General features: G+C 42.5%; 1 protein-coding gene and 1 long non-coding RNA gene across 6 annotated transcripts in view; one reads left to right on the top strand and one right to left on the bottom strand.

Annotated features, from left to right (window-relative positions):
- Window positions 1-528: 528 nt before the first annotated feature.
- LOC118386287 (cell surface glycoprotein MUC18-like) overlaps window positions 529-13,467 on the bottom strand; it is a 65,894-nt gene continuing 52,955 nt past the window's right edge. For 2 of the 5 annotated variants that reach the window (XM_035773931.2, XM_035773922.2), the window contains exons 3-17: window positions 13,202-13,433; window positions 13,016-13,086; window positions 12,723-12,810; window positions 11,996-12,175; window positions 11,508-11,635; window positions 11,120-11,255; window positions 10,620-10,735; window positions 9,327-9,468; window positions 9,103-9,233; window positions 8,542-8,683; window positions 6,588-6,623; window positions 5,332-5,376; window positions 4,223-4,349; window positions 3,679-3,784; window positions 529-3,448 (exon numbers count right to left, since the gene is read on the bottom strand). In XM_035773931.2, the coding sequence (XP_035629824.1) occupies window positions 3,419-3,448; window positions 3,679-3,784; window positions 4,223-4,349; window positions 5,332-5,376; window positions 6,588-6,623; window positions 8,542-8,683; window positions 9,103-9,233; window positions 9,327-9,468; window positions 10,620-10,735; window positions 11,120-11,255; window positions 11,508-11,635; window positions 11,996-12,175; window positions 12,723-12,810; window positions 13,016-13,086; window positions 13,202-13,433 (1,710 nt within the window). In that variant the 3' untranslated portion in view covers window positions 529-3,418. Of the gene's footprint in view, window positions 3,454-3,678; window positions 3,785-4,222; window positions 4,350-5,331; window positions 5,377-6,587; window positions 6,624-8,541; window positions 8,684-9,102; window positions 9,234-9,326; window positions 9,469-10,619; window positions 10,736-11,119; window positions 11,256-11,507; window positions 11,636-11,995; window positions 12,176-12,722; window positions 12,811-13,015; window positions 13,087-13,201; window positions 13,434-13,467 lie in introns of all 5 variants that reach the window. The other 3 variants (XM_035773941.2, XM_035773946.2, XM_035773954.2) reach the window with 3 other exon arrangements.
- Window positions 6,299-13,467, top strand: part of LOC118386307 (uncharacterized) — a 53,929-nt gene continuing 46,760 nt past the window's right edge. Inside the window, exon 1 of the long non-coding RNA XR_004826193.2 lies at window positions 6,299-6,550. This is a non-coding gene — a long non-coding RNA (uncharacterized LOC118386307). The remainder of the gene's footprint in view (window positions 6,551-13,467) is intronic.

Below are 13,467 nucleotides of genomic sequence, written 5' to 3'. Positions count from 1 at the left end.
GCAGCCTTGGACTTTAGGTTCTACGGTGAACTTGAACATGTTTTAATTGTCAACATTGGTGTGCGCTTTTCCTCCATTTCATCTTCCAGTGATAAGCGGACAATCTACCAGTCAACCTCCAACAGTCATCCCTGCGTGAACACACCTTGGTAAGAATTGTTAGCACCGTTGTCGTGTTCTTAAGAATGGTCTAAGATCCGTTCTGCATTTTGGCCCGGTACAGCCAATTCTTGTTCCCCTTATCTTGGTATCGATTAAAAATAGAATAAAACTCCCAAATCCATTACTTATCTGAATATGTTTTTGTACTCTTGGGAAGAAATGTGGGAATCATGGGAGATGACCAGCTACTGTAGTACAGCATACATTCCTGTCTTCACAAGCCGAAAGTGATCTCCTCTTCTCGCTATGTTTATATTTGGAGTATATACAGTATTCTTTCTATCAATTGCTTGTTAGTCCTGTTTTTTTTTTTTTACTGAAAGTTGCAGATTGTCAAGATGAGGTACAGTCTTGAAGAGAGACACGTTTATCATTGAACATGCATTTTTATTTGGCATTTACTTAATAATAATAATAACGTTTTTACAAACAAAAGGAATCCGTTCACCTGTCCTGAAGTTAAACAGTCTTTGCAAGTCATAGACCATTACACTTTTTTATTTTCTATTAACAAAATGAACACTTGATAGTCCTTGTCAAAAACATCAAAATAAAAAATGGTGAAAAGGGGAGATATTGAAGGCTGTAATTAGACAGTACAGAACTTACATTTGACTTCATACTATCAAAGATTGATGACTGTCATACTAACCTGTAGTGTCTTTAGTTATTAATAAGAGTAACTTCTGGGTTGTGTTTTAACATAGCCATGGGCGAGCTCTTGGAATCTTACCTGTTGTGATTTAAGAAAGCTCAAACTAAGGAGTGTATTGTTATCGAGCCATTCTCTGGTGTAGAAATGTTAGTCTGACCAACTGATAACTAATTCTTGTAATTTTGTTTGTAGAATGAAAACTACTAGGTATCATAGCATAGCATTTCAAGAGGGGTTCTGTGTAAAACACTATCAGAGTTTAACATTTAGTCCCTGTTCCGATGACTTTCATGTAGTTTATATTGTAGAGAAAAATAAGAAACCCACGCACTACTCTTGCTAGTATCACTGTTCTTTACGCATCTGCCTCAAGGCCTTCGTCAGGTTTTTAGTCTTTTTTTTTTCTTTTTTTACTCTTGACAAAGGCCTCGAGGCCAATATGTAAAGATTAGTAAAGAGTAGTGATGCTAGCACGAGCAGTATGCAGGTTTCTTCTTTTTTCTCATGTTATTCAACTGTTACCATGCACCTGCAACAAAGTTGGCTCAGATGTGCCCGAGTGCCTGTTTGAATTATAAATATAGTTTATTTGCCATTGGGGAGAGTGGGGTAAGTTGAGCCATTTTTTATTTTTTTAACGTTTGGCATCACTCAATCAAGGAAAATATAGTGTTCTAACAAAGTTATCTACATGCATGTCAGAATGTTGTGTATCCCTGGAAATAATAATAATAATGTGAACATTTAGTTTTGAAGACAGCTTGTCCAAAGAAAGTGGTCTCTTGGCACAACGTACGTATGGGGTAAGTTAAGCCACCTACAAATGTCTGTAGTGTGTGTGTGTGTATTTAACAATCTTAAAATGATCTACTTTGGTTTAGACACAAGCATCATGAACCCGGTAACACAAATGCATTTGACTTGGTGAAGATACCTTTTAAAAATATTTTTTACCTAACTTGCTTACCACTTTTTACATGTACATTTTACTTCCTTCACAGACTCCCTGAAATTATGACCTCTTCCCATTTTGGTCAAATTATTAGTTTTATGTATGGTTTCCTAGAAACAAGGGTGGCTAAACTTGGCTCAATTTACCCCACTCTCCCTTAGGTCAAACAGCCATTTTACCTTAATTTCATCAAAAACTAGCTAAAGTTTCACTCGCACTAAACACGCAAACACTCCTTCACCCAACTTAAACCAGAGATTCACAGACAAAACATGACAAAAAATGATCATAACAAACTAAAGGAAATCAGTGCACTGGATATTTTCACGAAGAATGATAAAAACAAGTGTGAAAGAATGTAAGCTATTCTGCGACTTGTAGATTGAGGCTGAATGTAAATAAGGCAGACAGACGTTTACGAAACTGGATCCATGTCAGTGTGATTCTAACCTCTTATTTACAAAACGTACAAGAATGAGACAGCAGTTTTGCGGAAGAAAAAGTAACCAGTAGCTTTGGCTTCATCGGAGCTCTGCTATTGGCTCTTGCAGTACAAAATAACCCAATCCTGGATATTTCACTACATATCCTTTCTCCCATGAATAAATCACTGCTTTGACCTGATTTGGATAGGCCCTTCACCTATCCAAGTCATGTCAGCTTAGCCATCACTCCAATGAAGTAAAGCAGGAAGGATATATTGAAACGAGGCCCATCTCTCATAAGATTAGAGGAGGATACAAGGCCTTACACTTGTTTTTGGCTTTGTGAATGAACATGTTAGGTTCAGGGTAAGTAAAAAAATTAAAAAGACTAAACTAAAATGGAATTTGATAAATGATATGTGATGTCACGACCACTTTGAGAACATCGCTCTAAAGGTTGTATGTTGGTTTACATGGGTAGATGAAGCAGGCTTTATACATGTAGACATGGTAGGTAAGCCTGTCATTAGGCACCCATGGTTTCAGTGTACAGACATTAGCAAAGTAGGAATTGAAGGCAGGCAATCACGCACAGAACAACAGCAGGTGGACCTCTAGAGTAAAGCGAGCTCTGGTCCAGGGCGTTAGTTCACGTTCCTCCACTATGCTGCAGAGGAACGCGCCCTAACGCCCTGGACCAACAAAAAAAAAAAAACACCAAACCCAAAACTAGCCATGTCTTTTTAAAGGTTTTTCTCTGGTTATTTTAAATAAAGAAATATATACAGGATATAATATATATATATATATATATATATATATATATACTTCATAAAGAGCAGTTCCAGGCTGATCTTCAGTGATTGGCTGCCTGAGTTGGCATTTGGATTAAGGTACATTTATATATATAAAACCATCCTTATTTTGTGCTCTAACTGGGTCTTATGGGTGCATAGAAGAAGCCCATTCAGGAACATTGCTAGGCTGATCCTAGATCTGCATGTCCTATGTTATGCAAATGATAAACATGACTGAACATAATGTAGCTACCTCCTTTGTTAGCCACTGCCATGCTAAAGAACTAAGAATGTGGGATCCGGTTAGAGAACTGCAGCACATATCAGATGAGTTGTAGGCCACAAGGCATCAAAGGATCCATCCCACCCTGAGAGAGTGAACTGGACTGGGAGCAGCTGCAGGAGTCGCCCCTTCACACAGCCACACTCACTTCTGCACGTCCATGTACTTATCACCCTTTACTCCAGAGGACGGACACAAACACACACACAGAGAAGTGAAACAATGTGTTAAAGGTTGTATCATAGGACAGCTGGTAAGGAACATTCAACATCTTCAATACAACATTGCATTGTATTAACCACTAAAGTTCAAATACTAAAAGATACCATTTTAACTATCATTTGGATGAGTGGTTGTACAATTCATGAGGAAGGTAAAAAAAAATAGGCAGTGTCCATAGTTACCTGGTCACTAGGGGGCTTCTTGTCTCCGTTGACACCTAAAAGCACGGCCTCCTCTGTGTTGTCATTATTAATCTCCACCATTGTGCTGTCCTTACTCGGTTTGGTACTAGAGAGAGAGAGCTCAGTCACCATCATGACCAATGTAATACCCTTTTCACATTCCTAAGCCAAGACAACCCAAGCTGGCCTGTTTATGCCTCCAACATAGTTGTGATACTAAAAAGGACAAGAAACTCTCTGAGCCAGCACAGTATGGTTTGGGTCAGCACAATAGTGTGAAAACGGTATCCGATACAAACGATAATGACACAGGGAAAATCATGAAGAAGAATTTTAGAGTTTTCCTCTAAGGCATATCCAACAAATTAAGCTACCAGATCATGATTCCAAAATATGGTTGCAAAATTACAAAAACCTTCCCTGAAAATACACAGCTCTTCCAGCAATTCTGGGTGGAGGATTCCTGGAAAACCTGGGAATTTTGAGAATGCTTCTGGAATTTTGCAGACCTTAAATAAAGTAAAATTGTGGAAAACACACTTACAGATCCTGCTTTCCCGAACGCCCACATGGGATCTTGCCCTTCTTGTACAGGAAGTACAGCACACTGCCAAGGATAGCCAGCAGGAGAATACAGATGATGATGACAGCGATGATCACACCGCTGCCCTCTGGTGGGACAAAGAAGAAGAGGCAGAACCACGGGTCATTTCCTATCCGGTAAATGCTTAGTGATAACGTCGCCCTCTTAAAGGAGTTTCAGATTTTAAAAAAAATGTGTGCGCGCTTGCGTGCGTGTCCATGTCATTCAGGAGTGTCGCTTATATCATTCAGAGACAACAGCATGCACAGGTGGTGGTAGTGATGAACAGGCGTGCAGTCTGAACAGGTTGTTCATCATGGAAGACGTTTTTTATTGAGGACTAAAGATCAGTCAGAAGAAACACTTTCCAGAGTTGTGCTGCGTGGTTTCTCTGTCAGAGAATACCAACCAGAACTACAGTAGGAGGCAGCAGGACAAAGGGAGAGAGAGAAAGAGTGAGGGAAGGTAAAGAGGAGGATGGGTGCACTTGGGGATGGACCTCCCCTGGAGGAAGGATGCAGATTTAGATGGATGGATCCATTTCCATCAAGGTACAGAATGGGTGTTACCACTCCATTCTCTCAGGAGGGGGTTTGTACTCAAAATGCTCCAGATGCAAATGGAACATTTTTGGGGGTTATGTTTGATGATGAATGAAGCATCATTCAGAGAAAATATTAAAATGATAACATTGTAACTAACAAAGTATGAATATAAAAATAAAAAAAACTATAATTCCATATTTCATGTAATTATATTTTTCCACTTGATAACTTAGAAGTATCTCTCCACATAGATAAAGTTGTAATACTGTACTTTTTCAGACAGTATTACAAAGTCACACACAAAGAGATCCTATTAAATGATCAATTATTTTATGTCACAAGTGTTGCCTCCTGAGTAGAGAGTACAAAGCCCTCCCCTGCATAGAGAATGAGGGTGCTGTGGAGAGAAAGGGGGGTGTTCAGTCTAGGCAGTGTGAGCTGGGTGGAGCGAGGCGTGGGCAGGGCAGCCTTCGAAGCGTGCTAGGTGGGTGGCAGCATCAACGCCCAGGACCAGAAGTCACAAACCTTTCTTGACTCTCTTCGGAGGAGTTACTGGGGTTACTGTTGTTACTGGACAAACCACACGGACACAGTTATCACGATAATACACCAGCTCTATGGCAACATAACACTGTTAACGACTGTGCAACAACCGCCCTGTCTACTTAGCGTGGCCCTAATCACTTATCGCCTTTGTTACAGACACAGATCGGTAGGAGACAGGAACCAGGAACGGCTCTGCAGTCTGCACCCTCCAAAAAAATGCCCTAATGATTTCCAGGAGCAGCAGCGCCGGCTGTTTTAATCATATTTTGTCATCAATAAAGCAACAACAAACAGGATTTTCCCTCCGAGGGACGGAGGCAATGATTTCCTGGCATGACGTGAACGGTCCACTGAGGTAATGGGAGTCAGAAGACTATGTTGAGTGCACTTTAACCATCAACACACAGCTACAGTTTCAGCCTCGCTCCTGATCTGTGTGCAAACAAAGACGGATCTTTATGCAATAGGGCGATATGCAACCATTTAGTGAACATAGTCCGAATTAGGATGACCCTGTAGTAAGAGTTCTATGGCCAGTTTCCTGAATCCAAATTGAGCCTAATCCCGGACTAAAAACTGTGCTCAATGACAGCCCAGAATCTCCATTGAAATAGCTTTCTAGTCCGGGTCAGGACTAGTCAATCTATCTGTGTCTGGGAAAGCCGGCCCATAAAGATTTAATTTAATCTACCATCTAATTATGAGAGTTATCAAAGAACACATGGGGATGTGTTCGTATGATATGACTGATCAACACATGGCAAATAAGCAGCTCTGGCACACCAGTTAGTCAATAAAAGGTTTCTCAACCGTGACCGTCCTCATCGGTATAAACCTTAATACACCCATAGAGACCTTTTTGAATTCTGATTTTGGTCGTTGCTAAAAGCACCCGTCGCATTTTTCCTTTTCTTTCCTTTTTTCCCCCCTCCCCGAGGAAAGCTCAACTAGCCAATCAACCGCTCAACAACAAAATTGTGAGGAAAAAAAAGGTGCACGCGTGACTGATGAATGAAGTTCCTTGTTGCAATACCATGGTCGTTTGTTACTGCAGTCACGCTGCACAGGTGATCAGATCTCCCGACGCTTCCCAAAATCTAAGCGCCCCATTGATATGATACAGCGATCTTCTGGAATGCGCAGCATGACCGCAATAAAGACGACGCAGAACTCAACCAATGACACAGCAGCGATGACAGTGAGTGTTTTATATACTAAAAGAGTGGTACGCTTACCTGTAGTACTGGGAGCTGACGAGGTCGTTTGGACAACTGAAAACAGGCAAAGGGAGAGTGACACTCTCCTGTTAGCACACTGACAGTTAAAGGAAAACTAGTAAAGGGAAAGGGCGATACCTAACTGAATGCGTTCACCTGAAATGTGTCTTCCACATTTAACCCAACCCTTCTAGCAGCTTTACTAAAGAAGATTTGAAGCTCAGGTTCTTGTTTTCTGTCATGTTTCCATTAATTAAATCATTCGGTTGTTAGTATATTCTGCCTGTTCATGTTCTCTTAACAGTCAAACCGGACACCATATAAAACATAAAATAAACAGTGGGGCAAAAAAGTATTTAGTCAGCCACCAATTGTGCATGTTCTCCCACTTTAAAAGATGAGAGAGGCCTGTAATTTTCATCATAGGTACACTTCAACCATGACAGGCAAAACGAGGGGAAAAAATCCAGAAAATCACATTGTAGGATTTTTTAAATGAATTTATTTGCAAATTATGGTGCAAAATAAGTATTTCGTCACCTACAAACAAGCAAGATCTCTGGCTCTCACAGACCTGTAACTTCTTTAAGAGGCTCCTCTGTCCTCCACTCGTTACCTGTTTTAATGGCAATTGTTTGAACTTGTTATCGGTATAAAAGACACCTGTCCACAACCTCAAACAGTCACACTCCAAACTCCACTATGGCCAAGACCAAAGAGCTGTCAAAGGACACCAGAAACAAAATTGTAGACCTGCACCAGGCTGGGAAGACTGAATCTGCAATAGGTAAGCAGCTTGTTTTGAAGAAATCAACTGTGGGAGCAATTATTAGGAAATGGAAGACATACAAGACCACTGATAATCTCCCTCGATCTGGGGCTCCAAGCAAGATCTCACCCCGTGAGATCAAAATGATCACAAGAACGGTGAGCAAAAATCCCAGAACCACACGTAGGGGACCTAGTGAATGACCTGCAGAGAGCTGGGACCAAAGTAACAAAGCCTACCATCAGTAACACACTACGCCGCCAGGGACTCAAATCATACAGTGCCAGACGTGTCCCCCTGCTTAAGCCAGTACATGTACAGGCCCGTCTGAAGTTTGCTAGAGAGCATTTGGATGATCCAGAAGAAGATTGGGAGAATGTCAGATGAAACCAAAATATAACTTTTTGGTAAAAACTCAACTCATCGTGTTTGGAGGACAAAGAATGCTGAGTTGCATCCAAAGAACACCATACCTACTGTGAAGCATGGGGGTGGAAACATCATGCTTTGGGGCTGTTTTTCTGCAAAGGGACCAGGGCGACTGATCCGTGTAAAGGAAAGAATGAATGGGGCCATGTATCGTGAGATTTTGAGTGAAAACCTCCTTCCATCAGTAAGGGCATTGAATATTAAACGTGGCTGGGTCTTTCAGCATGACAATGATCCCAAACACACCGCCCGGGCAACAAATGAGTGGCTTCGTAAGAAGCATTTCAAGGTCCTGGAGTGGCCTAGCCAGTCTCCAGATCTCAACCCCATAGAAAATCTTTGGAGGGAGTTGAAAGTCCGTGTTGCCCAGCAACAGCCCCAAAACATCACTGCTCTAGAGGAGATCTGCATGGAGGAATGGGCCAAAATACCAGCAACAGTGTGTGAAAACCTTGTGAAGACTTACAGAAAACATTTGACCTCTGTCATTGCCAACAAAGGGTATATAACAAAGTATTGAGAAACTTTTGTTATTGACCAAATACTTATTTTCCACCATAATTTGCAAATAAATATATTAAAAATCCTACAATGTGATTTTCTGGATTTGTTTTCTCATTTTTGTCTGTCATAGTTGAAGTGTTCCTATGATGAAAATTACAGGCCTCTCTCGTCTTTTTAAGTGGGAGAACTTGCACAATTGGTGGCTGACTAAATACTTTTTTGCCCCACTGTACAAGACATGACAAATTAGACAGTGGACAGACAACTTACTGGCTTTGATGCTGAAGAGGAAGGAGTCTGTGCCATGGATGTTGGAGGCGTTGCAGTTGGCTGTGACGTCAGAGGTCACCTTGACGCTCACCACACTGAGAACCTCGTCCTCTGTCTGTCTGTGGGACACCTCCTTCAGGATCTAGCACACACAGGGGAATAAAGCGCAGATAAGACTTGAAACTAAAACATTGTCTATGTCCCAAATGGCATCCTATTCCCGATAAAAGTGCACTACTTTTGCCCAGAGCCCTATGGGCCCAGGTCAAAAGTAGTGCACTACAATGGGAAAAGGTGGCCATTTGGGACAAACTAATCGCAGATATATCGGTTCAGAAAGGAATGTTGAACATGAGTTACTTTGTCTATTAACGTTGTTACAGGAAAAGACCCAGGTAGCCAGGATCGGAACAGATCTGTGTGTAAATAGATCAAAAGAAGAAAAAAACACACCATTGTCCCTCTTTCCTTCCCAGCCAGCCTAAACATTGTCTGTATGAGCTGACCCAGAGAAGCCCTCTGTTCCTGCTGGTCTGACTGACTGTCGGTCTGTCTGCTTACCTGTGATTCGTCAGAGGAGCTCCAGGTGATAACAGGGGTTGGGTATCCTCTAGCATGGCAGCTCAGGTTAAGGAACTTATCTGTGACCTCCTCCAGGACTGTGTCTGCTGACTCCTTGATCTCTGGGGGTCCTGCATGGAAGAGGGGGACGGAGGGTTAGTTGTGCGTGTGTGTGTGTGTGTGTGCGCGTGTGTGTGCGCATGCCTGCAGGCAGGCGGGCTCACCCTGTACGTGGACATGTAAAGAGCCACTGGTCTCCAGTCCTTCCAGTGAAGGCACCTTCACCACACACACGTATGTCCCCGCCATGTCAAACACAGCATCCTTCAGGATCAGTGTGTGGCCCTCTGCAAAATGTTCTCCTTTCTACACACACACACACACACACACACACACACACACACACACACACACACACACACACACACACGTCTATGAGGGAAACAATATAAATCAAGTAGCCACACCTCTTAAAGAACACTTCTGAGTTTCGAAAGACATAGTCGAGACAGATATCAGGGGGCTGTGGGAGCTGTTTTGTTAGACATTATCGATCATAGTCTGCTGCTGAAAAAAAATCCTCTACAAAATCCTTTACATCCTCTGCCTTATTGTGGATCGAGAGTTACTTATCTCACGGAACACAGCGGAAGTTATTTATAGGATGCCTCTCTAACGTAAACCAGGTAGAGTTTGGCATATGTCAAGGTAGCTGTCATGGCCTCTCACCTTTACATTTTTTGTCATACCACTGGTATTGAGTAAAGCCTGTGTCTATGTACGCTAATGACTTAACATTATACACTACAGCTACCACAGTAAGTAAAATCACTGCAACACTGAACAAAGAGTAGCAGTCAGTTCTAAAATAGGCGGCAAGCAATAAGCTAGTCCTAAATATATCAAAAACTAAAAGAATTGTATTTGGGACCAAACACTAGCTAAACTCTTAACCTAATCTAATTCTTGTAATGAATAATGTGGCAATTGAGCAAGTTGAGGGAACTAAACTGCTTGGTGTAACCCAAGATTGTAAACTGGGAGGTTCAAAACATATTGATGCAACAGTAGCTAGATGGGGGAAGGTGTGTCCATGATAAAGCGCCGCTCTGCTCTTTTATGGTCAAGTGCCACAAAGAAAAACAGGCAAATGAACCGCATCACTACTTGTCTTTGTGAAAGGTGTTGCCATGTTGAAGGCAGCCAATACACAGCTCAGACATCCATACATACCCCACAAGACATGCCACCAGGGGTCTCTTCACAGTCCCCAAGTCCAGAACAGACTCTGAGAAACGCGCACCACTACAGTACATATTGCCACGACCATACGGAACTCTCCTTCACACCAAGTAACTCAAGCGAGCAGTAAAATCAAACTTCAAAAAACAGATAAAACAACGCCTCATGGCAGAACACGGAAAGTGAAGCGACACGCACACACACACACACACATTCTACACACACACACACATTGTAATGTTGAGGTATTGGCTCAGTGGCCTACTGTAATTTACCTTGAACCATTCAGTGTGTGTGGGCAGGGAGGACAGGGCATTGCAGGTGGCCATCAGCTCTTCTCCCTGGGCCATGACATGGGTGTCTTTGGGAATCAGCACAGCCTGGTCCAGATCTATGGACACACAACATGCACTGTTAAGAACACTGCTACACTACTCTACATACAGTAGGCCAATGTTAGTAACCAGATCGAAGGGGCAATGGTATACATCGTCCCCATTCAGTTTCACATTTGCGAGCCCACAAAACCTTCTCACGACCCCCCTAGGGGTTTTTGGGAGCACCAGTTTGAGAACCACTGCACTCCATTACAGCACATTTCACTACTACTGCAATAACTAGGCCAGGAGTTTTTCCGGAGCCAGGGAATAACTCTAGGCCATAGTCATTGGACCATAGCGAGGGTCCTAAGTTTATCCTGGTCACGTCACAACTTTTGGGGCTACTAATAATGACTAATGTCCCAGAAACTGTATCAGAGGAACGTTTCACTCACAGTCGACGAAGAGCTCTGTGTGCCCTACGGTTTCTTCATGCGTGTCCAGGTCTAGTGAGGTACAGGTGATGTCGCCGCTGCTTAGACGCATCACGTCTTTCAGGACCAACACGTTCAGCTCCGATTCCAACTCTTGCTACAGAAGAGGGAGTGGCATTTATAACACACATCAACCGTGTCGTGTGTTAACACAGAAATTCATGCACGCGCGCACATACACTCAATGACACATAATCCACATCCAATCACTTACAGTAAACACATGCATCAATGTATATAGTTCTGTTTATGGTTGGAGGCACAGAATATATATATATATATATATATATATATATATATATATATATATATATTTACATGGGACTAGGAGTAGGCATGGGTTTCTTACCATATTGTGCATGAATGTAAAGGGTGGTTGAGGATTCCCGTCGGCACGGCAATGGACTTCAACTGTGTCCCCTTCTTTGACACGCCCCTTTGGTGACTCCACCCACACATCAAGAGAAGTGGTTGGATCTGAAGAGATTTTGTATTTTATTTAACCTTTGTTTATCCAGGAAAGTCAGCAAGACGTAAGACCTAATTATTGCTAACAAAGACGACCTGGAAAGTGGCAAGTGTGGCCATATCAAGTTCGGTACAAAACATGAGAGACTTCACAACTTGACAGAAACACGTGGCGATAGCACAAAGAGTCAGAAAATAAAAACGTTGCACTGTGGCATAGTTGCTTGCATTTATGATTCCTACTTCTCGTTGAGACTGAACACGATTTGAGACGTCAATGTATTTGTGTAAGTCTGTGACTGTGCATGTGTATAGTTTTCTACTGTCTCCATATGAGGTGGGACACATTAAGAGGCACAGTAGACTCACAGTGGACAGTGATGTTGATCTTGTTGGTCTCAGTCATCTTGGTTCCACCAGGGACAAGGTAGCTGACTTCGCAGTAGAAGAACGAATCCTCGTCTTCCTTGACCACATTCAGGTGAAGGTCACTCTGGACGGTGTACAGACCACTGGACTCCTTAGTGACCAGGGTCACCACACTGACCTCTGTGAGACATGCAGCACATATGGAAAACAGAGAACTTGAGTTACTGTAGAAGTGTAGATGTTGATGTATGCCCAATGGCCAGGTTGAATACAAGGGGTATTCCGAATACTATCGCTTCTTTTTCTTTTCTTCTATTTTTAAATATATGTTGTTTTTTTTCTTCATATTTTCAGCTCAAATCCACAGCCACATTTCATATTCAGGCACATGAAACTGACATCTATTTTTCCAACAGGCATGATCTGTGTCATAGTAATCACGGATCTTTGTTCCTTAAGTTCACTGTCAAATTCTTGACTGAAGTCAATCTGATCTTCATATTTGATAACAGAAAAAAACGTGTTTGTTCCTTGTGAGATCCGAGGCATGTTTACAACATTCTACATGTGTTTATTATTGTCACGTTGCTCACGCACAAAAAGCAGGAAGAGCATGAAGCAGATGTGGAATTGCTAGCTGTTATTATCAACTCTGTTTCACCTAGCGTAGATACTAATGTCAGGGGGTGTCTATGGACACGGTAGTCAAAGCCTCGGTAGTACTCACCGTCTGGCGTGTTCTGCAGTGGGCTCTGGTCACGGTACCAAGTGATGTTGGGCCTGGGGTAGCCATTCTTAGCCTCACAGCTCCCTATCTATGGTGAAAGATGACATTACACGGTCAGGGTGTAAAACCTTTTCTCCTCGATTTTGGGGATAGAAAGCTTAATTAAAAATATTTTATACACTAAAACCATCCTAATTTTCATTTCTCTAAATGGTTATCCACATGCTATACCCTGGAGTCCTCACTGACCGTAGCTATCGCTAACAATGTGTTGTTAGTTAGTTTGTTTTTACCTTAGATGGGTTACTTTTGCTGACAGAGATCCCAGAGTGCACCCCCTCAATGTTTGGACGATCAGGCGACGCTAGAGAGGAACAATGGATGACATCACATAGGGAGCGATAGCTCGAATAGTCCAGGGCTAGGCTAAATCTGGGTCCAGGCAACTGGCCAGAGCAATGGGTGCATCACACTCTTACCGAACACCTTGAGCATCGTGCGTCCCTCCATGTTACCCGCTGACAGTCCGTTGACTTGGCAGATGAACTCGAGCTCATCCTCCAGTGCCACGTCCCTGATGGTCAGCACCACCTCGCTGCTCTTCCCCATCCCGTTCACACTGATCTTGTCTGTGAACTGCCCGTCTCGGTCGACTACCTGCACGTTTCTGTCTCCGTAGTAGATCCTCGAGCGGACGTTGGTCTTCGTGATCTACAATCGAAGGTTGAATTCAATTGTCAGTTGG

The sequence above is a fragment of the Oncorhynchus keta genome, chromosome 1 (genome assembly GCF_023373465.1).
Source record: "Oncorhynchus keta strain PuntledgeMale-10-30-2019 chromosome 1, Oket_V2, whole genome shotgun sequence".
NCBI lineage: Eukaryota > Metazoa > Chordata > Actinopteri > Salmoniformes > Salmonidae > Oncorhynchus > Oncorhynchus keta.
Note: the sequence above shows the minus strand (reverse complement) of the source record. Positions and strands in the feature narration are given on the sequence as shown.